Source organism: Neolamprologus multifasciatus, chromosome 12, assembly GCF_963576455.1.
Source record: "Neolamprologus multifasciatus chromosome 12, fNeoMul1.2, whole genome shotgun sequence".
Classification (NCBI taxonomy): Eukaryota; Metazoa; Chordata; class Actinopteri; order Cichliformes; family Cichlidae; genus Neolamprologus; species Neolamprologus multifasciatus.
The window spans coordinates 18,989,023-19,015,959 of NC_140450.1; the positions used below are offsets into that span (position 1 = coordinate 18,989,023).

Below are 26,937 nucleotides of genomic sequence, written 5' to 3' on the forward strand. Positions count from 1 at the left end.
GTTGCTTGTCTTTGAAAGATCATTTACTACAGTATCATACACATTTACATCCAGTGCGTTGACAAGGATCTGTGCACACAGACACGTAATGCAGGTCTTCATCTCAAACACTGGCAGGTAACAGCTCATCAGACCTATACTCGTTAATCTCTGTATTTATTTATTTTTTTAAACAAAACTTCCCTCAGTCCATCTCCTCGTCACCTCTGTTACAAACAAAAGCAAAGACAACAACTAAACCAGGTATTGATACATTATTTACAGAACGCAACATCCCGCTGTGGACATTCGGGAACGCAGCATCAAAGTCTGCTGAAGTAGGGCACGAGATGCATCAAAGTCTATAGATTATGACACCACATACATGTGTGAATGTTTTTGTATTTTTAAATTATGTAAACCTTGCTAACTAGGTTCAGTCAGCTTTGGGTGTTGAGAAACTGCTCAGATTTAAATGATCAAACACTTTAATGTTAACGTAAATACAGGATCCGTGGAGCGTGTTTGTGCTGTAAATATGAAAAGTTATTATCTTACTGATGTTAATATCTTCTGGTGAAGGTTTCAACAGATCCCTCAGCTTGCTATAAAGAATCTGTCCTGATAATGATCAAGAGATGAGGTGGTATTTTCAATGTTACCTGCATTTTCCACAGGTCTTTACCGTGTTAAAATGTGAACTAATACTGACACAAGAACAACACATACAACACAAGAGTTCAAAAGGATGCTCGGTGTATGAAAGCTAGTGACTTCCTTTCACCTCTCACGGCTGAAACTTAAATAACCCCACACCCTTTTCATTCTGATGCCCTGTTGTTTTGATTGTGTGGGATTTTCCTTCAATCTATCAATGCTCTGTTTAAAAAAAATAAAGACAAGTGTGATTAGTGTATTTCAGCAGGCAAATTGTGCGCACAGGATAATGCTGTTCCTTACATATGTATCTACGCCCACTACGTTAGCAGAAGCAGCTTTCTCATAGGTTTAAGAGTAGGTCTCTCGACCACAAGCTAAATAGGTAGTTTTAAGGCTTTTTGAAAAGAAGATTACGCTATCCCTTTTGCTTCTCTTGGATTAGAAAAGCTTGATTAAAATACTTTGGTTGAAGTATTAGAATTCTCTCTTTACGATTTTCCTCCCCCATTCACTCTCACACTCATGTAGGTCATTTGGTCTTTCTTGATTACCCTGTGTGCAGTTATAGAGTGGCAAACTTGTGAGAGCAATGGTGTTTAAAAGACTAAAAGTACAATGACATGTACATGTAACTACTGTGTTGCCTGGCTCCCAGCCACTGCGCTGACTAAACTGAAGATCATAGAAGGGGGGCAAAGATGAACACAGAGAGCTGGTTTTGTTGTCTTCCCTCTCCTTGCTTCTCTTCTTCACTGTGGTCTCCTCTCAGCTGCACTGCAGCTGACGCATCCTCAGCCCTGGGAGCCGGAGCTGGAGTCAGGGACTCCTCCAGCGCTGTGGGAAGAGGCCCTACCCATCATCTCCTGTCCCCACTCGCGGTGGCTGGACTCCTGCAGGCCGCGGCCTGTCGTCTCAATTGGCAGCGCGCAGGAGGCGACGGCCGCGAAGAGGCAACAGCAGCAGTACACTGACAGAGCCAGGTACACCGAGGACTCCAGCATCACCTGCAGGATGAAGCCCATGTACAATCACAATGTGTGACACTAACACTCTGACATTTTTGTGCTGTGTTGTCATGGGAAAACAAAGTGTTACCTGGGCAACAAACGGAGTTATTAGGGCACCAACCCTGGCCATTCCACTGCTTGTTCCCAATCCTAAAGCTCTGGTCGCTGTTGGGTATACCTGCAGCGTTTCAGAAATACATAGGAGGCTGCACATTTTCTAATTCTTCCCTGCAAATGTGTTTTACACAGTAGGAGCAAAACCGCTCACTGTGTAGATATCTTACCTCTGGAGTGTACACATAGGCTGCCTGAAACCCTCCTGCAATAAATGCTCTGGCGATGAATATCAACACTGTCATGGAGGCTCTGCAGGGGATAAATCAGTATCAGTAAATGGACAGCATTACTAATTTTTAAAGTATTTAAAAGCCTAATTATGGCCAGTTGTGCCTTTACCTCCCAACACAGCCATAGAGTGGAATAATACACATAGAGAAAACGAAGAAACACAGTGCCATGGTCTTCCTCCTTCCCAATCGATCGATAGCCCACAGCGTCACCAGCAGTCCTGTACAACATCAGCATACTCAGACCCCTAAATCAAACTGCATGCTCTCACATAGTAGAAAAAATGCAGGTGCAGCCAATCATATTGAGACACCAAAATGAGTGCCTGCATGAGTGTATGAAAAAACAACAACAATAGAACAATAATTGAAGCAAGAAGAGAGGAGGCGTTTATATTAATGCATAATAACCAGCAGGTGGTCATATTTGTGCATAATTTAGAGCAGAATTTGCACAGTTTTTAATATATTGAACAACAAATTTATGACAGCTTAGCGATGTGTACCTGGGAATTCAGATAACGTAGTCCACAGCAGGTCTTTGTAGTCGTCAGAATTCAGGTATTTACACTCTAAGCTGCATCGGAGCTCCTCCTTATTACCTTTGGACACTAGAGGGAGTTACACCAAACAGGATGCTTCAAATCCAGCACTCAGCCTACTGTCTGTGATGCTTTTTGCAAAAACATAACCACCATAAAGTGTGTGAGGCCCTCTATCAGCATCTGACTCACTTCCACATGCGCCTCCCTCCTGAAACAGCTCTGTGGTGAGCAGCACCAGCCCATAATAAGAGAAAGCATTCGCAAACCTGCAGGAAGAGACACAGATCAATTCATGCTGATTTGCTTTAGGTAAATTACTGGACAATGAAAACGCGAGGTTTTCGAGAAAGAGGAAGACATTATCAATTGCTAATTTACCAAATAAACCACAGCAGGACTGTGGTCCAGCGGAAGTGAGATGAAAATAAGTCTCGAATCTTCCCACGATCTTCCTAATAAAAAAAAACAGCCATAAAAAAACCCTCAGAACACAAATGGCAGTATAATAGAGGGTACTTAATGTACACAAAGCCTTTAGAGTTTTTGCAGATGCACGCCGCACCTGTCTGGCGGCAATCAGTTTTCCCAGTGGCATGGGTGCTCCGTTCTCAGTGGCAATGCGCTTCAGTGTGTTCAGAGCCTTTTCCTGATTCCCGGTCAGCACGTCGTATCGAGCACTCTCTGGCAGCCACTGCTCCCACCCACCAAAAAACAAAAGAAAAATTAGGTTGATAAAGCTGTAATCTATCATGCTTCAAATTGTAGAACAGCTCAAGACTGCTAACATACTTACAAAGCACAGAATGGCAAAAATGAAGAGAGGAATGGTAGAAAGTCCGAGCAGCCAGCGCCAGCCCAGAGTGGGCATCACCAGGATCGCTAAGAGGACCTCAAATACAGTGCCCAGTGCCCAAAATATCTATGACAGCAGCAAATGCAGGTTTTAGGGCTGAGAAGGTTTAAGTGCTGAAATGATATAAGATTTGTGCACTCCATACCTCAATAAGCAAGATGCATGTGGCTCTGGACTTCATAGGCAGAAACTCAGCATACAGCGTCACCCTTACAAAAAGAGGCACTTTATTATGAACCCAATCGCCACACATTACAATTTGATTGTTTTTTTGCTTTGTTTTTTCAAGATGAAGGGTTACTCACGACTGAGGTGCCCCTCCAATGCCGAAGCCCACCAGTGCACGGAGGACAAGGATCCAGCCGTAAATAGGTGCAAAAGCACTCATCAGGCCGTAGAACATCGTCCACAGAACACTCAGCTTCAGACCCTGCATGTGTATACAATCAAGACATAATACACTGCTAAATAAATAAATAAGCAAAATCTCACTCTGGCATAATGAAGCGGATCACTCCTGTTGTCTAGTATGTACTAAGAAACCCTAACTCTGTAAATCATTTGGACCTCTGACTGAATGCTATTAGAACTTACTGTCTTTCTGCCATATTTGTCAGATATGTTCCCCCAAAGAGAAGAGCTGATCATCATCCCGATGAACACTGCCTGTATCAAGAAGAAAAAAAAAAAAAAACAGAAAAAAATCAAGTCCCAGTCAGATTGTAGCCAAAAGTTTTCCGACATAGCATGCGCATCCTCTTATACACTGTTCTTAAACTGTTGGTAGTATTTGGTTTTGGTTGAGCCACCAAAATGTGAATGTTTAGTGTCTTTAGTAAGTGAACCTTAATTTCCTTGTTTGAATGATATTCTGTATTTCACTCTGACTCTAAATATGACTTTCAGATTCATTAAGGTTGCAAAGATTCAGCACATATCTGAAGTGTGCTCAGGTCATAAGAGAGACATTACCGATGTAAGCAGTGCCACTTCCAGGCTGGGCAGTCTCCATTCACAGTGGAGCTGTGGAGCTAAGATGCTGAGGATCATCATCTCCATAGCATCAGCCATCTGAAAACACACAAAGACACTCAGTGAATTCATATGCAGTTGTCATAAATATTTTGTATGGTGCTTATTTAAATGAAAGAGCAGTTCTCACCCAGGAAAGGCCAGTGAGGATGGAGAGTTTCCACTGAAATGTCCCAAAGCCTATGGCTTCTACGGCATCTTCCACCATGAATGTGTCTGAGAGAATGAGGGCGTGCAGCAAGATTGTACTTGAGTCTGAGCCCAGAAGGAAAATGTAAGACCTTAAAAAAGCTGTCTGAGAGAAATGAAGCCATGTCATACTGTACCATCAGTCGGATTAGCAAACTCTCGAGGTACTGGAGCACCCTCAGTGAGCGCCACAGCCTCCAGATCAGTCTGCTCTGCAATCCTTGCATCCTGCTCTCTGCTCTCAACATCGTCCTCTGAGCGTGTGCTCTCACCTGTGCGACGGAAGCGGACAACACTACAAAAAACATAAAGAAGAGGATAGACTATATCTTATCCTAAGCTCAGGAGAAGGAACTTATCTGCAATAAGGCAGGTCACAGGAGTTTCATAAGACTGGTGTCAGAGCAATGCTGAGTGCAAATGAGAGTCAGAGGCTGTTGCCTTGGTGATATGAGCTTTTCCTGGCTTTGATTTTGTGTATGGGTGATATTATTCTCCAATGGGGAAACCATATCAGGCCAGCAGACAGGTTGGCACACTTCACTTCACTGCCAGACAAGCTTTTAAAGGCTAAGAGATGCACATGTGAAGGGTGGAAGGGATACTTCTACATGCAGATAATTGATAGTTTGCTCAGGCTGAAAGACTAAAAAGGAACACGGAGAGTGGGACGTCTTAATCACTGTAATTACATAACATAGCCTGCTTGCAGTGGAAAGTAGCCTATCAGTATTACAGATGAGTTTGTGAGATTTCCGGGGAGGTCTGTGTTCCCCTGTAAACACTATAATTTCCCCTTTCAATCTCTCTGGTAAGAAATGCACACACAGGAGTAGGTAGTTATGCTGCAGTGGACTGCTCTGACATGTTTACCTTCCCTTTGAAACAAAAAGAAAATGTAATTGAAATTTTTTTTTAGCAGGATTCTGAAAGGAGACTCCTAAATATCTCTCACTAAGGCTAAGCTAGACTGTCATGGGCCAGCCTTAACGCATGTGCAGCAGGGCTGTGATAAATTGTCTTATGGCAGTAAACATAGTAAAAAAAAGAAAAAAGAAAAAGAAAATCATGTTTAACCCCCCCCCCCCCCCCCCCCCCAAAAAAAACTTATTAAGCTTAGAAATCACAGCCAATCTGCTTCCGGTAAATAAATAGTTTCTTAGGAAGATGCTACGCCTGTAAACAAAATGCCTCCAGTAGCGGAGACAGAAGACGCGGTGTTATTGTTCTTTGTTTCTCTTCTATCTAGGAACACATGTGTGGATAATAAAACTGCACGATCGGTGCTTTTGAGCAGCTTCAGGCTATCTGTGGTCCAGGGAGCTAATCAAAGGCGACGCGAAGCCGTCAGAGGGCGATGCGTCGGACAATCACGCAAAGCCGGGAGGAGAAAACACACAAAAAAGGCGTTGGGGTGCAGACTGCACCGTACTCACGGCAGCTGTCTCAGCTGGAACAGATCATCGTCCATTTTGGTGTTCATTGGCCGACAGTCCGTTTGGCATCATCGCCGTTTACATGGTCACGACGGGCTGCGATTTCAGCACCGAGGAGAGCGATCTGCTCCGGGTGTCCGTCGACAGCCAATGAGAGGCTGCCCTGCGCGAGTCACAGCGCGAGACTCTCGGAAAGGCATGAGCTCAGGAGGGTATGAGACCGCATGACTGCTGATTACACGAGCCAACACATGACGAGTTATCAACACTGACGCTGGAAACCAGACTGGGAAACGCACAACACAGATGAATCGGAATTTTTAAAGCTGTAACGTGAAAGTTATTGAAAGAACACCTAGAAGCGAGTCTACGAGTGGGGTTGAAACTATTAGTACAACTCGATGCAAGTTTGCTATATAATAATAATAATAATAATAATAATAATAATAATAATAATAATAATAATAATAATAATAGGGGTTAGGAAATAAGTTACAACCAGTTAGTTGGTTACTTACTGGTTAGTAAGGTGAAGAATTTTTTTCTCTTAAGGTATCATATTCCAGGTGTAGATTTTACGCTTTTAGAGTCACATAGCTTTCGTGTCAGAACACCGGCAGTCTTTAAAAAGGGCACTAGTGTTTCCAAGTACTTTTTTGTCTTCATTTTGAGCGCTATACCAGTTTTCTGTTTAAAAGAGTCTAACAAACATCCTTTTTTTAAAAAAAAATCTACACTCTTGCTTGGTAACTGCACTCGTGTGCTTTCTTTGAGATAAATGGAAGTTTCTTTGACATTTTGTTTTTTAAGCCAATGAATTTCACATACACTCACGGAAAAGTCATGTTACGGCAGCAAAGTGGACAGTGCAGAACAAATAGATGCGGTATAACTTATAACAATAGTGCTATACAGAAAACCTATACACTGTACAAGGTATGAGATTTTCAATTTATATATATCATACAATATGAAGCTTAGTAGCAGCAAAAAGGGACGTTTGATGCAGAGGCTGTGTGTTTATAGCAGGAAAGGTGGAGTGTTGCACCTGTGCTCCAATCATCAGTAGAAAAGGCTACACTTCTGAAGAGACTAGCTCCTAGAGTTGCAATACAATCAAAGCCAGAGAGTTTGAAAACTGTGAAGGACTTCGTTTTATACATGTCCCCTCTTTTGCAGGTGCAACTATATATATGAAAAAATAGAAGCTGAAATTTAGATTAAAAAACAAAATTAAACAAAGAAATAAAACAAAATAACAAAGCGCAGATACGTGTTTATCCGTCCACTTGAAATGAAAATAGGACAATGGAAAAGATTACTTACCTTATGGCTCTGGCCCTATACCAGACGGTAAGCCAATCCTTTACTTTCCTCGTGTGTCATGTGTAAAACAAGTGAGGGCAGGGCACAAGTTTCTGAAATTCCCGTAAAAGCTACTTAGAGAGTTTACAGGCCAGATTTTATTGTCTTTCTTCTGAAAAAACAAAACAAAACAAAAAAACCAAAAAACCCCATCTGATCTCGTAGGTGCTTACGGCCATTACAATGTTGTAAAAACGTGAAAAAGGAGAAAATAATTGAAATAAGACCTATGGAAATTTGGAAGACTTGCACGGTGTTTTGATGGGTTAATTTCTTTTCCAAGTGTGAAACCTCTCGTTTTGTTCTACAAAATGTTTTGGGGAACTTGAAAAAAACGGTTTTGAGTTTCAGCTTGAAGTGTGATTTTAAAAGATTTGTGAAATGTAAAGAATTTTGTGGTTTTATTCAGTTTTCTTAAAGAGTCTAATGAAAGCATAACAACTGAAAAACTAATTCAGAATCAAATCAAAACCAACGCATCAGTGCTTCAAGCCCTACTTTTTTCTTACGACCGCAGGTAATGACGTTACAGGCGTGCCACTCTTCTTTGGGTCCGTCCTGAAACACACCATCAACCATTGAGAGTTCCGCAGAAGGAGCAGGATGTTGTGGTGCAGAGCAAAAAGCTCTGATAAGCTTGTTCGGGAGTTTCTTGGCACTGGACCCGTAATCAGGTAAATCCTCACCACCTGGCACAAAACAGCTTAATTGCAGGTGCACGCGGAAGGAAGAAGCGCGGTCGCGATGCCGCCGCCGCCGCCGTAGGCTTTGGTTGGACCCAAAATGAAACATGCGCAGACTCGCTGTCTGGTTTAATGCCACAGTTAGTAAGCCTGCTACAGGAGATATGCACTGATATTAATGGGTTATAGACTGTATTTGAACATAGAAGCGTGGGTGCTTATTGATGGAGGATACGTAGGGGCCAGAGGGTAGCCTTACCTCGGAGCTCTCGGTAAGTTAGCCACTACAGCTAAACCTAGCCTGTATGTCCTCTTATGTGAACTGGGTCGTGTTTACTTACTGATAAAGATGGGGTAATTAGTAACGCCAGGGACTTAATTTTTTTTAACCCACATAATGTTTTTATTGAAGCCGCAAACATCAGTTCAGGCAGTTCAACGGAAGCTTTATCAGAGCAGATGTCGATGGAGATTTTGTTTGATGTGATCGAGTCTCGTCGTGTCCTCGTTTACTCTAGATTAACTAATTGGATGTCGGGTTAGTAGATCATAGAGTGGAATTGTTGTGCCCGTTGTTTTGTCTGTGCTGTCTGAGGGGAGAACATTTTACAAATTATAAATATATTCATATACTCAAATGCTAGGACGACTTATACCAGTGTGACATGTAAGAAAAAGTGGGATTGATGAATAAAAGTTTAATAAAAAACAGTTTGTAAGAATAAACTTTATGACAGAGCTGACGTTTAATTATATTTCACAGCTGTAGTCTGTAAAGTGTTTGGTGGTATATTAGAGACCTAATATTCATTTTTGGCTTGAACCTTTATCATATTTTGTTTCAAATCCGAGCTGATCGCTTTTATTGGGTGCCAAAAATTTAGTGATGCAAGATATGGTGGCCAAAAAACAACAACAACAAAACGCATACACACCCATCATCAATACAACTATCAGTCTATATATATTTAAATGTTACTCTCATGCCTATCCTTTCTGTCCTATTTTTATGACCCCCCCATGTCTGATCCCTTTCTGTGTTTTGTTGCTAGGAATATGATGTTGTTGTTGTTGTTGTTGTTTTTAGAAACAAGATGATAAAGAACTGGGGTGTCATTGGTGGGATAGCTGCTGCGATTGCAGCTGGAGTATACGTTTTGTGGGGTCCAATCACAGAGCGAAAGAAAAGAAAGAGAGGTAAGAGCTGATGTGACCGTGTGGCGCACACATTATATTTATGGCACTGTTTACATTGCAGCAAACTACAGTGACTCGTGGTTCCCTGCAGGTATGGCACCAGGTCTTTTAAACTTGGGGAACACCTGCTTTCTGAACTCGTTACTTCAGGGCTTAGCAGCATGTCCGTCGTTCATCAGGTGGCTGGAGAAGTTTGCAGCTCTGCCTTCAATCCAGTCCTGCAAAGACAACCAGCTATCCACGACACTGCTCCAGCTTCTCAAAGGTACATAAAACCAGTGTGTCATATAAGCACAGTGTACTGGACATGCTGAGTTCCTCTGAAATTTTCACATGGAGGTTGTTTCTGCACTTACAGCGCTATCCAGTGATGAGCCAGGTGAGGATGATGTTCTTGATGCTGGATGTCTCCTGGATGTCCTCAGACTGTACAGATGGCACATCAGCTCATTTGAAGAGCAGGTTAGTCAGTATTATTGCTGATATTGTTGTCTCACACACATTCAGCAACTTAATCTGCCTCCAGGCTTCTATTTTATTTTTTTTTTAACATTCACATACACTGTCACTCTGAGGGATAAATTGGCGGCAACTCAGCGTTCATTATCTTCTTCTAGGATATGTCCACATGCAGACTGGAGGAGCAGTGGATCGATCCACCAGCTTTAGATTTGTATACAATTTGCTCGTCCACCTCATAACTGTTGTGTGTTTGTGTTGGTTCATCCCTTCTTAGGATGCACATGAGCTGTTTCATGTCCTTACATCTTCTCTGGAAGAGGAGCGAGATCGTCAGCCCAAAGTCACAAATCTGTTTGATATGCACTCCCTTGAGGTAATTCATTTTTCTCGCTATTTCTCTTGCATGTTGCATCCATTCCAATACACTCGTCTTCTAGAACAATGAAGCACAATTGTAATCTGGAGTTTGTAGGCGACAATAATCCAAAGATTGCCTCCTACACTCTAAAAATCTCAGTCAGTCTCTGTGCTATTGAAGTATCAGAAATATGTGTCTAGTTATTCTTTGTGTGTGTGCTTATTTTATACCAGAGTCTCCCAGATCAAGATGAGAAAACTATGACATGCAGAAGCCGAGGTGAGAAGGAGTAGAAATCATAGAACCTAGATGATAAAACCAAAACAAAGTTGTATTTCATTTGAGTGAAATTCTCATTTGGCAGCTCCCCTTCATCCAATACCAAGTCCGTGGAAGTTTCAGCATCCGTTTCATGGTCGGTTAACAAGCAACATGTTCTGCAAGCGCTGCGAGCTACAGGTGAGTTTTTTGTTTGTTTGTTTTTTCTTTTAGAGGAAAAAAAAAGAGGAAAATTACTGTTTGTCTTCTTTCAGGATGTGATTTTATACCTCTGCTTTCCATTTTTAGAGTCCAGTGCGGTACGACTCATTTGATAGTCTTTCCCTGTCCATTCCTTTACCTCAGTGGGTAAGTGAAAATGTATCTTGTGCTGTGTACACAACAGTATATTTCATGGTTGTTCTGTTTGTTATAATAGGACTTGTGCTTGTTCTCAGGGGCGGCCGATCTCTCTAGATCAGTGTCTTCAGCACTTTATCTCTTCGGAAACCATCAAAGAAGTGGAGTGTGAAAACTGCACCAAGGTACACTGACTTCCATATCAGTGCCAAGCTAAACTGTGGCAATCCTCTCGTTAAATGATTTACTAAGTGAAAGATTTGAAGTGGGGAGGTCGCCTGAAGAGGAACAAAAGGTCCAGATGTTTCTTTCACAGGTGTATTATTTGCTGATTTTATGTATAAATTTTAAGTTTTTGATCATTTTTCCTCAGCTTCAACAAGCAACCACAATAAATGGACCAGTTGTAGAAAGCCAAAGGACAACATTTGTTAAACAGCTAAAACTGGGGAAGGTAAGTAGTCTCTTTTGGTTAAGCATTAATAACCCAAGTATTTATTTTCCTTTTAGGAACTCTGTACATGGCAAAAGCTAGTTCTTATCCAGCTTGAGGTTGAAGGGTAAATGATTGGCAGTCTTTGTTAGCTCCCCCAGTGCCTTTGCATCCACTTGCAAAGATTGACGTGGTCGAGTGAAGGAACACCCATCAAACGACAGGAGCATGTGCAGTTTGCAGAGTATCTATCAATGGACCATTACAAACACAACACTTCCACACAGAGGAGTCAGCGGCTCAGATGCACTGCAAAATCCATAAAGGCTGAAAGCAGAGACGATTCAGTAGAAAAACCCTCTGCCAATGGCTCCGGTATGTTGGAGTTCTTGCATCATTATTATTATTATTAAGTTTATTTTATTCATGCATTTATTGTATTTCGTGTTTCAGATTCAGAGCATCATAACAACAACAAACCTTTTTCTAATGGAACTTGTTCATCGGTCCTCCTTCACACTTCTGGTGTGAACCCACAGCTCAGCCTCACATATGACTACAGGTAATCAATAAGGAACTCAAATATATCAGGGTATTCAGTGGTGATCTGGTAATTGAAATCCCTTTTTCCGCATTGGCAGAATTAGCAGATCTCAATGTGTCTACAGATTTTTATTTTTTTCTAGTAGAGCTAAAACACAAACACATATGGAAAAGTACTGGGCCACCTACACATTACACCCACAGGAGCTGCTCAGCTGTGGAAACTCCTACCATGAAGCTCCCGGCAAACAGTTTTTGTGCTGATGTTAATGCCAGAGGAGGTTTGGCGCTGCCACTATGGATTACATTTACACAGTATGCACTTCGCTGACTGACTCCGCTCTGTAATTTTATGTGGTCTGTCACTTTGTGGCTGTGTAGCTGTGGTTCTTGAACACATCCACTTTGCAATAATACCATTTTTGGCGGAACATCTAGAAGAAGTTTCACAAACTGACCTGTTGCAACAGCAGCATCCTATTACAGCTCTACCCTCGAGTTCAATGAGCTCTTTAGAACAACATGTTCTTTCCCAAATGTTTGTAAAGGCAAACTGCATTGCTAGGTGATTGATTTTTGTAAATCTATGGCAATGGGATGGCAAACAGTTCAAAGATTAAGCGTAGTGGCCCAACACTTTTGTCCCTATAGCGTGTATTAAACTTAACAAGCCTTTCTACTGAAAGCTAAACTATCACGAAGCAGAGGAGTTTCATTGTTTAAACACCAAGTTACCCAAAGGAAATCTACAGCTTCGTCTTAGACCTCTTTATGCTCTCATACACCTACACTAAGTACTATACAAGAAGAACCCAGTATCCCTATATTATATTTAAACAACATTGATACCATTACCAGTATTTCTATTTGATAACATTCAAAACAATAACTTTCATTGTTTCTGACATTCATTGTCTGTCACAACCTTATTAACGAACACACCGGTGAAAATGAACCGAAACAAAGACTGCATCCAAAAATCGTGCATGCAGATTGTTCCACACAGGGTGTAAGCGACAACTGATCATAAACCACGTGTATTTGTCCCGTTCCTTCCAGTTCTACAGAGTACCTTTTCCAGCTCACGGCGGTGCTGGTTCACCACGGTGACATGCACTCAGGACATTTCGTCACCTACCGCCGCAGCCCCTCCTCATCTCGCAGCTCTTCGCCCTTCAGCTGCCAGTGGCTGTGGGTGTCAGACGATTCGGTACGCAAAGCCAGCCTGCACGAGGTGCTGTCTTCCAACGCTTACATGCTCTTTTACGAGAGAGTTCGAAGGCTTGGCCTCTCTCTGCAGTCAGAGCAGTAACCAAAGGCTCGCAGCCTGAATGACTTCTGCCTTTCCAGTCATACTGTCACACTCGATGTGGCAGGGGACAGCACGGTTACCAACAGGTGGCTTTGTGAACATGACACCAGAGAAGAAAGCCATCCTAGAGTTGTCCTAGGGTGTAGTGTGATGTGTTGTGGACAGCTTGCCTGCTGCTCTGCTCCAGAGGAGGAGCCTTTTAATCCCAAAGATAATAAAACTGCAGGATTTTTGTGTTCTTGTTTATCGGTAAGCTACTTTTTCTTTGACATGTAATAATTTATGTAACACCTCGACTTCTACCAGATAAAGAAAGAGGAACATTAAACGCTGCATTGGCCACAACATTAAAAACCACTGACAAGCAAAATGAGTAATGGTCGTCATCACTGGTGCAGTGATCTGCTGGAAAACCTATGGGTCATGGTATATGGATGCTACTTTGGTACACTCCACTCCACCCACCTAAAGACTGTTGCATCCCAAGCAATGGCACTCTGGCAGTATCCTCCTCCAGCAGCATATTTACCCCAATGGAAAAAAACTCTGTGTGTGGCTGGCTGGCTGGCTGGAATGTAAAGCGGTTTGAGTAGTCAGTAGGACTAGAAAAGCTCTAAATAAATGCAGTCCACTTACCATATTCCCAGCTTCCAAATTCCCCAAATCCTCATCTGATGGAGAGGCTTCATCCTGCAAGCAAGCAGCTTAAACAAACGCCAAAATGATTTTGGTGACACCATAATATTAGACTGGTGGTTTTACTGTTGTGGCTTATTGGTGCAGTCTATGCCAAGATAAGAACCCTACAAACTGCGGTTCACATTGAAAGCGTACAGTGTTTAGGCTGGCTCAAAAGTTGGCTAGAGGTGTGGCTTCTGGTGTTTAAATGTGAATACACCCTAGGCTGCTTCAAGGTGTTCCTATTATTTTGTCCATTGCCTTCAAGTGGCTCATTAGGACTTGTCAGTGATTATATTTAGGAGCTGTTGCATATTCTGAAAAGTCACAAAGGTGGAATTATCCTTGACTCTGGTTCTCTTTGTCAGATGTAGTTTGCCTAATCCTTCTCAGCAGTGTATGTAAACCCAGAGCAGTAATAATGTTTCTATTGACACGGTTTCTTCTGTTTGATTATTTCTGCTGTTTCCAGTGAACCTAACTCTATCATGATTTATAGAACTGCACGTTTGTGGTTTAAGTGCCATATTGTCTTAAATGCCCGAGATTTTAAACACTTGGAACCATGAGTGCTACAATTAATGTGAACGGGGCCCTTCCTTGAAATGTGACACATCACAGCCAGTTGACATGCTGTGGGTGTTTTTAAACAGGTTAATAAGAGACGTGCCCTTAGTTAACATGACTGCAGATTTCTGTAGTCATCCTGTTGTTTATAATTAATGTGTAACTTTTGACCAACGAGGTCAAAATGAGCAGTGATCTGGTGCAAAACTGCTTAATTTTTGCAGTTTGTACTGGTGTATATTCATGTGAGATTGTATTTGTGTGCAGTCTGTAAGGTGATCGTTTTCAGGTATTAAAAGCATTAAAAATGGTCTTTAGTGTTTTATTAAAGCAAGAACATTTTTGGTACGTTTAAGAGATTGTTAATCACCCCATTATTTAAGTGTCTTTGACTGAAATACAGTTAATTTGAAAACTGCACAATTTGCAAGAGGTTTAAAAGTATACTTGTTACTGGTATACCAAAGGCAGCAAATCTTGTATCTGATCAAATGTTCACCCTAATCAAACTGCTGATCTACTTGGACCTTTCCCACACAATCATCTCTGAGGTTTACAGAGTGTGGTCTGAAAAGGAAAATGCCCAGTGAGCTGCAGTTCTAAGTGCCAGAGTCAGAGAAGACTGTCCAGACTGCCTCCAGCTGATCTGAAAGCAACCGTAACTCAACCACTTGTTACAACCAAGGCATGCAGAAGAGCATCTCTGAATGCTGGGACTGCAAAGCAGATGGGCTACAGCAGCAGGAGACCACACTGGGTGCTACTCCTTTCAGCTAACAATAGAAAATTGAGGCTACAATTGGTATAGTCTTACCAAAATTTGCCATCTAATGATTGTGGCAGCAATATAATAGACCACCTTTGGGATGTGGCGGCGAACAGAAAATTTGCATCATGGATCTAAAACAACTACATGAAGCTATCATGTCAACATGGACCAAAATATCTGGGGAATACTCTGAAGGTAAAAGGGGTCCAACCTAATAAATTGGCGAGTGTATATAACCTTGGAATCTGACAACTCTGGAACATTAAAAAAAAGCTCCTGTATTAACAAATATTTACATATCCAGGGAACAAACTGATGCTGAAGTCATGCACCCCCCTCTCATACCCATTAAGCCCATTAAAGAGAAGTCTGATTAAAGCAGTCTGTATTTGGACCAACCTCACAATCCACTAAGAAGTACATTTTCATTGTTTACATGCCTTTCCTTTAAATGCAACCCAGCTACCTTTTACTTTCCAGAGCTGCTAGAGTACAGCAGCAGTCCAATCAATGACAACAAACAATCTCACAAGTCAACTTAACTGTTTACATTTATTGATCTGAAGTCTTTGCCTTCTTTTCGAACAGAAACATGAATATGAGTTGAGTAAAGTTAGATGCTGATTCACTGAAAAAAATAAATAAGACAGTCTTCCTCCAGAGTGTCAAGTTGCTTAAATTGGAGCTGTGCTGTTAGTGGCTGTGCACGTGGCCATGTCCCTAACTTACACCCGGCTTTGGCTTGCTCTCACGCTTGCTGTCCAGCAGAATGCGCCTGAATGTGAGGTTAATGCGAGGCAGGAGGATCTTCTTGCGGACAGGGAGGCTGTGGTACCAGAAGGTGTTGGTCGGCGGGTTCATGAGGAGCAGGCTTCCGTGAGCGAGCTCCAGCTTCACAGGTTCAATTTGTCGGCGGCTCTGCTTTCCTCGCGAGTCTCTGTGTTTGAAGAAGAAGTCCCGCGCTGCTCCCAGAGAGACCGACGCAATGGGACAGCGGGGGTCCAGCTCCTTCTCGTCGTCACGGTGCTCGCCCATGTGATCCTGCCCATCTTTGTACCTGATGGAGAAAATCGTGTTGATCTGTAAAACCTCCAAATCTCAAAACTGTGACATTTACAGCTTGCATCAGTCGTTTCTCACCTGTTGACCAAGACAAAGTTGAATGTCTGTCCTGTCGTTTTAGTGACAGTGTCTCGAATGTATTCCAAAGTTGGAGTCCATGGGCAGGATATACGCCTCACCCCAGAATAAGTGTACGTTAGGCCTGCGTCTCCATACGTGGCCTGCTTTCTCGGTATGTTGTACACCTTTCCATACACCTGGACCTTTGACTCTTCACCTGGAACAAGCGCAACAGTTAAAATGCACTGCAACTTCTGCTCATAACTTTAAAGAAAACAGGGTTGATGTACCTGTAGCATACACCACCTCCTCCTCCAGCTGTGTAAAAAGGCAGTCTGCCTCCTCTTTAGAGAAAAGCAGTGCATAATCACAGTCTAGTCCCTCTGCTTCTATTTTTTGCCAGGGAACGGGATTGGAGAACTCTGCAAAGGCTGTGTCCTCATCATCTTCCTCCTTCATTTTCTCGTCTCTTTCCTGTTTAATCTTTTTTCTTGGACTTGCTGCTGGAGTGTCACTGGTGCAGCGACGTTTGTTCCGATCCTGAATCACAAACTTTTCCATTGGTGGATTTTTAATACCTGAGTGATGGAAAGAGGAAACATTAGCATTCCTCAAAGATTTTGGTCCATATAAACATGACAGCATCACACAGTTGCTGCAGTCTGGTGCACATCCATGATATGAATCTCCTGTTCCAACACATTCCAAAGGTGCTCTACTAGATTCAAATCTGATGACTGTGGAAACCATTTGAGTACAGCAAACTCATTGGCATGTTCAAGAAACCAGTTTGAGATTATCTTAGTTTTGTGGCATGGTGTGTTATCCTGCTTGAACCCGGCATCAGAAGATAGATTCACTGTTGGGACAGACATGGTCAGCATCAATGCTCAGCAAAGCTGTGGGGTTTAAACAAAGCTCAGTTAGTAGTAAGTGTGCCTGTGAGTGTACCAAGAAAATATCCTCCACAGCATTACACCACCTGCAGTCTGGACCTTTGATACAAAGCAGGACTGATCATTGCTTTCATGCTGTTTACTCCATATTCTGAACATCTGAATGTTGCAGCAGAAATCCAGACTTATTAGACCAGGCAGCGTTTTTCTAATGTTCTAATGATCTTTATCCAATTTTGGTGGACACTGCATCCTCGCTTGCTGTAGCCCGTTTGCGTCAAGCTTCAGCTGTTGTGAGCAAGTGTTTATTTGACTTCCTGTAGCCTTCCTGGAAGAGCTGGAAGTAGTCTGGTCATTGTCTTCTGACATCAACAAAGCATTCTCATCCACTGAGCTTCTGCTCACTGGATATTTTTCTTTTCTTCAGACCATCCTCTGTAAACACTAAAGATGGGTGTGTGGTCAAATCCCAGCAAATCAGCAGTTTCTGAAATACGCAGAACAGCCTGTCTGTCACCAAAAACGATGCCACGTTCACCTTTCCCCCCACTATGGTGCGTTTGGACTAAAACGGGTCTTCCTCGCTATGTCTGCATTTCTAAATGCAGACATAGCGAAATTCTATTATGTGACGCAACTGACCGACCTGCATTATGGGCAGTTGACCCGGTATACCTAACAAAGTGGCCGGTGAGTGCATGTTTAGTTTACCGGAAAGAAGAACAGCAGAAAATCTGCTCAGTTATTTTGCATGAAAAAATGACTCAAAACTGATTTAAATAGGAGGCTTTCTGGTCATCATTGCGTGGACGTTTTGTTTCGTTCTACAAACACCTTAAACAACAACAACAAAAAAAAATCCCTAAAAACGTCAGACAAACACTTTTTTTATTCATGTAAATAGACGCTTATCCTTATGCTAGGTGCTGCACGCTTACTTTTAACAACATAAAACACCAAACAGTAGTGTGTCTTGAACACCCCTCAGCTCATTAACATATCTCTGTGCCGTCACTGTTTAGGCGCCAAATGTGTTATTCCCACTTGGGGAGATTTGGGTTTCGGAGCAGCAGACTGCTGTTTTATTCTCATTCCGGGTATTTTTTGAACTCTCTTGGTTTACAACAGGTTACCACCACAGTGTTTTAGACAAAATGATTGGACAGAAGACTATTAACTCATTTTTTTCGCCAGTTTCGAAGAAGAGGACTTCTACGGAGTTAATTGAATCCGAGGAGGATGCAAACGAGCCGGTGAGTGTCATTTCTTTTTTTTAAAACAGTTTAAATTTTAAGAGTTAAATATGTACCTTATACTTTTTATATTAGCTTGTTGGCATGTATTTTAAAAACTTACAGTGGTGTCATGAGCGTTTCAGACACTGGGAGATTTGTAGTTTCCCGCGACGCGTTCGCGTACTCCAAGCTGCGTTCAAAGCCACCGCTGTGTTGTTGGTGTTCAGCGTGACACTCGCAGCGCGATTATGTTTCCACCGCTTTGTCGACACTTTCTGAAGCCGTTTAGACCCCCGGCTGTCCGCTTCTCACCAGTTCTATGTGTTTCTCAATACATTAAAATTATCCAGAAAAAGCAGAAGGGCTGTGGGGTGGAGACGGAGCAGAGCAGCCCACGCCCTGCCCCTCTATCCCCGGAGCAGCTGGACAAGATCGCCCGCAACAAGAAAGCGGCGCTGGAGAGACTGTCTTCCGTTCAAACACCACCAGGGTTCGGGGAGAGCTGGAGGAAGGCGCTGTCGGCTGAGTTTGGAAAGCCGTACTTCAAACAAGTGAGAAGAGGAGGAGACGGGATACTGCACACTCTGTTGTTTTGAACAGTTATAGTGACTTCACATCTCTCCCACAGCTGACGAGTTTTGTTTGTGAAGAGAGGAAACGCCACACAGTTTACCCACCTGCTGAACATGTATTTACCTGGACACAGATGTGTGACATCCGAGATGTAAGTGTGTAAACTGACAATCGATGCCATGTACAGATTGAGCTTCAGTGACACTGGTTGTTAGACGTAGACATAGACTTTGTTTTATCCAACAGTGGGGAAATTCACTTGTTACAGTTTTGTGGGTTTTTTTTGTTTGTTTTTTTTTGCTGTTATTATATTTGTAGATCTACATAAAGTGCAGTGGGAGTGATAATGATACACATGTATTTTTAGACGGTATTTATTCTGTGTGTATACTGTACAGTGTGACTGTTGTCGGGATGAAGGGACAGTCTGGTGCTCGGGAAGCTGCTCAGGGCCTCCAAAGTCTTATGCACGGGGTGTGAGGTGTTGTCCATAATCGACATTAGTTTGGCTAATGTCCTCGTCTCACCCACTTCCTCTATGGGGTCTAGGGGACTATGCAGGACCGAGCCAACCCTCTCTGTGCTGCCATCTCCCCAGCAGACAACTGCATAAAAAAGTTCCTGTGTGATGTATTATCTGAGGTGTCCTTTAGTCTGTCACAGTCGCCTAACCCAAGCGTGTCTACAATTCCAGGTAAAAGTGGTGATCCTTGGCCAGGATCCATATCACGGTCCTAACCAAGCTCATGGATTGTGCTTCAGCGTGAAGAGACCGGTGCCTCCTCCCCCAAGGTTTGAAGCCCTTTCACTACCTCTGATGGGGAAAAAACATGTATAAATGGCTTTCTTCATGCCATTTCTTCTTTCTTCTTCTGTGAATGAATAACTTTCATACCTGCTTGTTCCCAGTGTTGGAAAGTTGTGAGTTAATTGAAATCAGTGCTGTTGAGTCAGATCCTTTTCATTTCCAGCTTGGAGAACATGTTCAAAGAGCTGAGCTCTGACATCAAAGGCTTCCAGCACCCGGGACATGGAGATCTGACTGGATGGGCCCAACAAGGTACTTGAAAAAAAAACAAAACAAAAAACCCCATTTTGTTAAATGTTTAATCATAGTCCCACAATAAGAGAGCTGCAACAAACCTGCTCTCCTCCTCCTTTTTTTTTTTTTTTTTTTGACCTTGCTCATCAGGAGTGCTGTTGCTCAACGCTGTGCTGACTGTCCGAGCGCACCAGGCCAACTCCCACAAAGACCGAGGCTGGGAGGCGTTCACTGACGCCGTGGTGCAGTGGCTCAGCAAAAACCTGGAGGGCCTCGTCTTCTTGCTGTGGGGATCATATGCTCAGAAGAAAGGAGCTGCTATAGACAGGGTCAGTTGTTTTAATCCAGGCTCATTCAGTTTAAGCTTTATAATGTGTTTTCATACTAAGGTTTCTCTCTGTGTGTATTTAGAAACGTCACCACGTCTTGCAGGCTGTTCATCCGTCTCCCCTGTCTGCTCATCGGGGGTTTTTTGGGTGCAGACACTTTTCAAAGGCCAACGAGCTGCTACAAAAATCTGGAAAGTCTCCCATTGACTGGAAAGCACTTTGAGTTCTAGTTTTCTAGCATGTGTTCAACTACAGACCAAACCCACCCATAAGCTTTCCTGCAACCTGTTTTTGCATCTTCTTAGTATTGGCAGCTTTTTCTGTATAGTTTTTTTTTGAAAGCCTTTTGGCTAAAGCTTGCTGTTGAACTGCATATCTTTGTATGCAAATAAGTTTCCATGTTGTAAATATGTTTTGTACACTATTGCTCTTTTTTTAGGTTAAACAATAAAGTTCCTTTTTTTTGTTTTTACTTTTTTACATAAATGTTGGGTTAATTAAAGTGATTCCAAAAGGCAGATATAGTGTTTTAATGCCTGGCATGTTGACTACCTCTGACGTCTGTAACACTGAGTTCTGTTAGGGTCTGTTGTTGAATAAGGGTAGTTTTTTTTTTTTCTCTTTCTCACAGTAATTTAAAGTAATTAAGTAATTTAATAATTTTCTTTCTAATAATAATAATCATAGGAAGAAGAAAGTATATAGTTTCCCTTGCTGTGTATTTATTCACCGCTCTGCATTTAATGATCAGTTGCTAATAATCTCAGGGCCCAACCAGTCACGGCTAATGTCTGTCCCTCTATGAGCCTGGTTAGGCTGAAGGTTTCTTCCTGTTAAAAGGTAGTTTTTTTCTTTCTTTTATTTTATGTTGTTCAAGTTTATGGAACATTTATGCAGCTTACACCAAAAAAAATAAAAAAAATACTGACCTTAACTAATTTAATTACATGTACATTTCCCATGTAGCATACACGCAATTTAAAATATTAATTCTGGTCGAATGAAATGTACTTGATTGATATATATTTAGTTTATACCAAGGGTGATTAATTATTTACTAAATAAGCATTTTATTTTACGAATTTCAACTGCATTTTACTCAAAACTATTGCTTAATGGTGGATGGTGAAATTAAGGTGATTTTTTTTTTCTTTTCTTTCTTTTTCATGCTCGTTTCCGAACTGTTTCGGATGTAGACGTCAATGCATGGCGCCACCAGTGACGCAATGACGTCGACAGGAAGAGAGGCGGTAGTGGTAGTAATATTCACACAGGTAGAAAACTGACAATGCCCGTGCAGAGCCGCCCCGTGCGGGACTCCTCCGTACATTTCAGGTTACTCCAGCAGTACCTGGTCCTCCTGAAGAAATACCCCATCCTGACTAAATCTGTAACCAGGTCAGTACACGTCGCGTTTCTGCACTTTGACAGTGTTGCAAGTTAGAAGCTCAGATTTATTGACAGCCAAACCACTGTACTGTAGTTAGGTTTCTTGGGACGTTTATTACACTGTAACTAAGAAAAGTGTTTTTATCAGTGTTTTGTTTCCTGCTCGTCTTCAGGTCCTTTAAGACTTTGTTTGCATTGAACGCACACTCATTTTGTCACAGCACTGCTTTTAACCAATCAGCATCTGTCCTGAAAACCTCCCCCACTAAGTCTTTTGCAAGTGGACTATTGATACTTATTGACAGTTGTGTGTGTGTGTGTGTGTGTGTCCTTTGTATTTTCAGTGGCATCCTCTCTGCTTTAGGAAACCTTCTGTCTCAGTTTGTGGAGGCGAGAAAAAAAGCCCAGAAGGGAGCTCCTGTCAGTAATATCGATGCAGCTGGAGCTGCACGCTATGCCATTTATGGGTGAGATCCAGTAAAGAAAGCAGACTGAGCACTGACTTGTTTTAAGGCTGCAGGTCTGTGAATGGGATGTTGTTCCAGTTAGACTCTGATAAAACTAATCAAACACTGTCCAATGTTATTGGTGTCTGTGATAACACAGTTCTGACACAAAGAACACATTGTTCTCAGTTATAATGCAGTATAGTACAGCTGACCTTTGACCTAGCATGTGCTGTCTGTGTATTTAGATGTTCTTCTGCTATTCATATTTGCCCTTGTTGTGTATTTCAGGTTGCTTATTACAGGACCCGTGAGCCACTTGTTTTACCAGCTGATGGAAGTATGGATTCCCACCACAGATCAGTTTTGTGTAGTCAAACGTCTGCTGCTGGACCGGCTTATTTTTGCTCCGGGCTTTCTGCTCCTTTTCTACTTTGTAATGAACATCCTGGAGGTGGGTCATCTCAGACACCATTGATTCCAAATTAGCTCAGTATAGAGGGACACCTGCTCTCTAATGCAAAAAAAAGTCATGTCAAAACTGAGGCAGCAGAGGCCCTCACCTCATTTAATTATTTCTTAATTTATCAAAACAGCTCACAAAACTTAGGAGTCCAGTTTTGCTTATTCATTGCACTGGAATGGTGTTTAAGCGTAGTTGTTGTGGTTTAATGAACAATAATTTATTATGCAAAAAAAAAAATCGAAGTATATGTCACATTTGAGATTTCTATAACTTATACACACCATTGCCAGTATCTTAACAAGCTTTAATGCCATACATATGTCCTAACATTGGACTGGCACTATGATGTACACTCATTGGCCAATTTATTAGGGACACCTTGCTACTATTGAGCTGGATCTACTTATGTCTTCAGAACTGTCTTGGTTTTTTTTTATGGCACAGAAGGTGCCGGAGACATTCCTCAGAGATTTTTGTCTGTGGTGACATGATGGCATCGCACAGATTCTGCAGATTTGTTGGTTGCACGTCTCCAATTCCACTGCATCCCATAGGTGCTCTATTCGATTGAGATCTGGTGATTGTGGAGGCCATTTGAGTACAGTGAACTAATTTTTATGTTCATCTGACACCAAGAACCTGGCAAAGTACCCGATTCAACCTGGACATTTACCATAGTATTTATCATCATGTCCACGATATAAAGATTTTATATATAAGCATGTAATATGACTGTAACCACTTTAAACTGTCCTTAGGCTAAAGGATGGACTGATTTTGAAAAGAAGATGAGAAGAAGTTATTGGACCGCTTTGAAGATGAACTGGAAAGTTTGGACCCCTTTCCAGTTCATAAACATCAACTTTGTCCCTGTTCAGGTACACATTTCACTTCATTTCATCAGACAATGAGTTATTTTCTGTCGCCACATGTAATTAATTTCTTCGCGCCTTCTGTTTCTGTGTACATTTCTGGTTTCAGTTCCGAGTGCTGTTTGCCAACATGATCGCCTTATTTTGGTATGCCTACCTTGCATCTGTGAGAAAATGATGCTACCAAGACGTCTCTAGAGAAAACACATCTTCAGGAAACAGTTTTGGCATATTTGTAAATGCCTAAAAACTGAGATCATACAACAGACTGTTACGTTTACTGCCGTAAATCTGTGCCTAATCTGGTCACTAATTTTCACATACACAAGCGCTTGTGATTAAATTTAAAGCTGACTGAAACCATTACCACGTGTTGCTGTAACATTTTAAATACTCGACTTGAAATTTATATCTTAACAGTGTAAGATCTAATAAAAAACTATTACTTTATATGACTGAGAGTCTCTCATAAACATTGAGAATGACAGCCCCACCTTCCTGAGCTGACACAGGCAGAGGAAATATGAAGGGACGTAGGCTCCTGTTGCTAACTTTATTCTTTGTAATAAGTACAGTTAACATGTATTTGTCATGACAGAATCACCAACGTGTTGATTTGTATGAGTTACTTATCTGTTGTGCCAAAAGAAAACACAGATTTGCAAACTGTTTAATGAACCCATATTGTACGGTCTATGGGAATGTTTTTGTTTTTCCAAAATAAAAGCACTAATAAATATTATAAATGAGATAAGTCAAGCTTATAATATTAAATAACATACATGGGTTTTCTGAACCATTTTAAAGTGTCCTCAGCCTCCTCTCAGGCGCAAAATCATGTAGATGGTGCTGTGGTTTCTGACGCTGTAGTCCTCCAGTTTGCCATCCTGCATCTGTCGGCCTTCATGAATGAGCCTCTGCTGGCTCGCTGGCACCCCCTCTCTTTTCTCGACTCTGTTCTTGAAGTTGCTCACAGTCTCGCCGGGTTGGATGTCATAGGTGCTCAGCTGTCCCTTTTCATTTCTGAGGAACACTTGGGTAGGAGCAGGTGGAAGAGACTCGGTGACCAGCAGGGACACCTGGGAGCCGTGCTGTAAGCCGTAGTAGCTGATGGGTTTGGTGTCGTCGTTGGGATGACCGTTCAGAAAATCCAGTTTCTGTGTCTGAGGGTCAACTTCCAGTTTCTCCTGGATTTTTATTTTCAGAGAGCCAACTGTGTCCTCTGGGTTCACGTTCAAAGTGTGGGACTCACCCAGCATATTAATAGTTATATCCATGTTGGTTGTAGTCTGAAAGAATTCAAAATAGTCCTTTAGAAAACACACACACTGGGAAAAAATGACTTTTCAGTTCTTTATCAGCTTCCTACCTTGTGATGATGTTTTCACTTCAAGCCTTCAAACGTGGAAACATAAATGATGCTCGAGCAGCAGCAGCAGCTAAGTTGAAGGGCTCAGACTTTATATACACTCTGCCTCAGCTGATCCACACCCTCACACTCACTTAAGGTTCGTTTTCCCTCTCTGCCATAACAACTTTCAGTTTCTATTGTCTAAGCATGACTTGGTTCTAATGCTGTAATTAAAAAGCCTTTCCTTCACAAAATCTAGACTTAAGAAAAATGCCTGCATGACCTGCAGAATCTCCTTATATTAGGTGTCCACAATTGTCACTTAAAGTCAAACTTTATGCTTTCTCACTCTTGAAAGTGATTACATCCTTGCATTACATACTTAAGTTTTTTGCTGATAGGTTTCTAAAAAGAAACATGCAGATTTAAAATATAACATGCAGCTTTCTATAGATGGATACATAAAAACACTTTATCTGTTACATTTATGATTAATGTATTTGAACATAGACACAACACATTTGTGTCGGCCTTGGCTTATTAAAGTTCGTGTCTTGAACTTTGCCTGTGTGTGTTTCAGGTACTGCACTCTCAAAGACTGAATCAACCAGCATTGCAGCCATGGGTCATTGTGAGCATCACAGGAAGGTTGAAGCCGCCCACTGCAGCTGTATGGCCGGAGTCGCGGAGACCTGCACCCATGTCCCTGCTCTTCTGTTTAAAGTAGAAGCAACAGTGAGGATCTGTGGCACAAGGACTGTTACAGATGAACCTGCATACTGGGTTTTGCTGGGTAATATGACCAAGATACAGCCAGAGGTTGGCCATAAGATAGACTTCTCCTCTTCAGCTGCCCAAAAAAAAGGCTCTCAATCAAAACATAAACAGACCATCTGTAGTGACAGGTAAAAGAAGCCGTCCTCAAAACAGAAAAATTCCACCTGCTACTGTGGAGGAGTTGTCTCAACTGATGGGAAAATATTTTTCCAAGCATAGTTCTGCTCTGAATAACCCATAATGTTTTAATTTAGGAGGGCCTGTAAATAATTTGCATTTACTGATTGTGTACTTACTAATTACCACTGTTCAAAAGTTGAATAAAGAAACAAACAAATGTTTACCTATTTTTAATTAAAACCACTTTATAGAACATCACATCAGTTACAATGTAGAATCAATGTCATGTATAGTTTACAAATGACAAAATGTTTACATAAAATGATGACAGCATTTATATAATATCACCCACTACTAGCATTCTGTAATTTACTGTCTCTTTTATAGTCTTGTGTATATACAGCACAAGACTTTTAAGAGTATTTAACAAGAGCATTTTCCCCTGGTTTTACTAACACACTGGGGCACATGTTCACCAAAACGCAGCAAACCTTTGCCATCTTATCCAGGAGGGTCACCTCTTCACCCTCACATGGAAGAAGTAATCTGATTGGCATGGTGTTATGTAACATGTAGCATGTACAAAGATTACGTAGTGCCCCATGTGTAGTGTTGGAACCCAGTCGGGATTTGCTTCATTCATTTCATCGGCTGGTTTGCTGCAATAATGCCAAATAATTAGCAACTTTATAAATAAAAGTAGTTCTTCATGTTTGTTCTAATTTGCTATGACCTCAGAGCGCATTGAAAATAAAAAGAGTAATATGAACTTATTTAGAACTTACCAGAATGAAAATACTGAAGCACACCAACAGATATCTGTGGATGGTAGAGAACTGAATATCAGCTCATCTCACAGCTGCTATCCAGGCTAGTTGCCTTCTTTTGGTAACATCCAACACATAAGCTCCCTCATGATGCTTCCAGGTGAGGAAACAATGAAAAGAGAGCCCATTTTCAAGCTTATTCCCTTGCTGGTAGTGCAATCTAACATTACAACCGACCACACAGCAAGCATTTGTTTGGCCTGCTAATATGGCGCCTCAACCAAAAATCCGGGCTGCGCCCCATCACCCCATGCGCCCCATAAGATCACGCTCCAGAGCCCTATTAACGTACGGATCTAGAAAGAAGACGCTGCATTTTTAACTCTGAGGGAGATGGAGAATGAGCCTATTTCCCAAAAAAAGTGGAGTGTGTTCCATTAAGTACTATATTGTATATTGTCAAAAACTAAAGTGTACATAGCAGTTGTTGTATCTTGTTTACTGTATCACTGACAGATA

At 41.8% G+C, this 26,937-nt stretch overlaps 6 protein-coding genes across 7 annotated transcripts; 3 read left to right on the forward strand and 3 right to left on the reverse strand.

Annotated features, from left to right (window-relative positions):
* Position 1: 1 nt before the first annotated feature.
* Positions 2 to 6,425, reverse strand: svopa (SV2 related protein a). Its single transcript, XM_085179036.1, has 16 exons — positions 6,049 to 6,425; positions 4,750 to 4,907; positions 4,554 to 4,639; positions 4,364 to 4,462; positions 3,986 to 4,057; positions 3,697 to 3,821; positions 3,537 to 3,600; positions 3,332 to 3,457; positions 3,101 to 3,229; positions 2,917 to 2,990; positions 2,728 to 2,804; positions 2,500 to 2,604; positions 2,103 to 2,214; positions 1,931 to 2,012; positions 1,735 to 1,824; positions 2 to 1,643 (listed from the first exon to the last, which is right to left on the reverse strand). The coding sequence occupies exons 1-16, from the start codon at positions 6,093 to 6,095 to the stop codon at positions 1,431 to 1,433; spliced, it is 1,659 nt and encodes a 552-aa protein (XP_085035162.1). The 5' UTR covers positions 6,096 to 6,425; the 3' UTR covers positions 2 to 1,430.
* A 1,552-nt stretch (positions 6,426 to 7,977) lies between these two features.
* Positions 7,978 to 18,304, forward strand: usp30 (ubiquitin specific peptidase 30). The gene is made up of 13 exons (XM_085179037.1): positions 7,978 to 8,087; positions 9,184 to 9,293; positions 9,385 to 9,558; positions 9,652 to 9,755; positions 10,030 to 10,128; positions 10,347 to 10,392; positions 10,478 to 10,572; positions 10,681 to 10,740; positions 10,830 to 10,916; positions 11,105 to 11,185; positions 11,317 to 11,539; positions 11,618 to 11,726; positions 12,767 to 18,304. The coding sequence occupies exons 1-13, from the start codon at positions 8,017 to 8,019 to the stop codon at positions 13,017 to 13,019; spliced, it is 1,512 nt and encodes a 503-aa protein (XP_085035163.1). The 5' UTR covers positions 7,978 to 8,016; the 3' UTR covers positions 13,020 to 18,304.
* alkbh2 (alkB homolog 2, alpha-ketoglutarate dependent dioxygenase) lies at positions 11,834 to 17,974 on the reverse strand. The gene is made up of 4 exons (XM_085179046.1): positions 17,138 to 17,974; positions 16,446 to 16,733; positions 16,174 to 16,372; positions 11,834 to 16,090 (listed from the first exon to the last, which is right to left on the reverse strand). The coding sequence occupies exons 1-4, from the start codon at positions 17,208 to 17,210 to the stop codon at positions 15,754 to 15,756; spliced, it is 897 nt and encodes a 298-aa protein (XP_085035172.1). The 5' UTR covers positions 17,211 to 17,974; the 3' UTR covers positions 11,834 to 15,753.
* On the forward strand, positions 18,171 to 20,848 carry unga (uracil DNA glycosylase a). Of its 2 annotated transcripts, XM_085179045.1 has the most exons (7): positions 18,171 to 18,304; positions 18,637 to 18,837; positions 18,915 to 19,010; positions 19,554 to 19,651; positions 19,831 to 19,919; positions 20,052 to 20,230; positions 20,313 to 20,844. In XM_085179045.1, the coding sequence occupies exons 1-7, from the start codon at positions 18,206 to 18,208 to the stop codon at positions 20,451 to 20,453; spliced, it is 903 nt and encodes a 300-aa protein (XP_085035171.1). In that variant the 5' UTR covers positions 18,171 to 18,205; the 3' UTR covers positions 20,454 to 20,844. The 2 variants fall into 2 exon arrangements, with proteins under 2 accessions (XP_085035171.1, XP_085035169.1); XM_085179043.1 differs by lacking the exon at positions 18,171 to 18,304 and having other exon boundaries at positions 18,535 to 18,837; positions 20,313 to 20,848.
* A 604-nt stretch (positions 20,849 to 21,452) lies between these two features.
* Positions 21,453 to 23,853, forward strand: pxmp2 (peroxisomal membrane protein 2). The gene is made up of 5 exons (XM_085179048.1): positions 21,453 to 21,628; positions 21,964 to 22,086; positions 22,357 to 22,519; positions 23,290 to 23,409; positions 23,513 to 23,853. Exons 1-5 carry the CDS (start codon positions 21,519 to 21,521, stop codon positions 23,579 to 23,581), a joined length of 585 nt encoding a protein of 194 aa, XP_085035174.1. The 5' UTR covers positions 21,453 to 21,518; the 3' UTR covers positions 23,582 to 23,853.
* LOC146506815 (polyubiquitin-like) lies at positions 23,742 to 26,225 on the reverse strand. Its single transcript, XM_085179051.1, has one exon. It carries the CDS (start codon positions 24,678 to 24,680, stop codon positions 24,216 to 24,218), a length of 465 nt encoding a protein of 154 aa, XP_085035177.1. The 5' UTR covers positions 24,681 to 26,225; the 3' UTR covers positions 23,742 to 24,215.
* Positions 26,226 to 26,937: the final 712 nt, after the last annotated feature.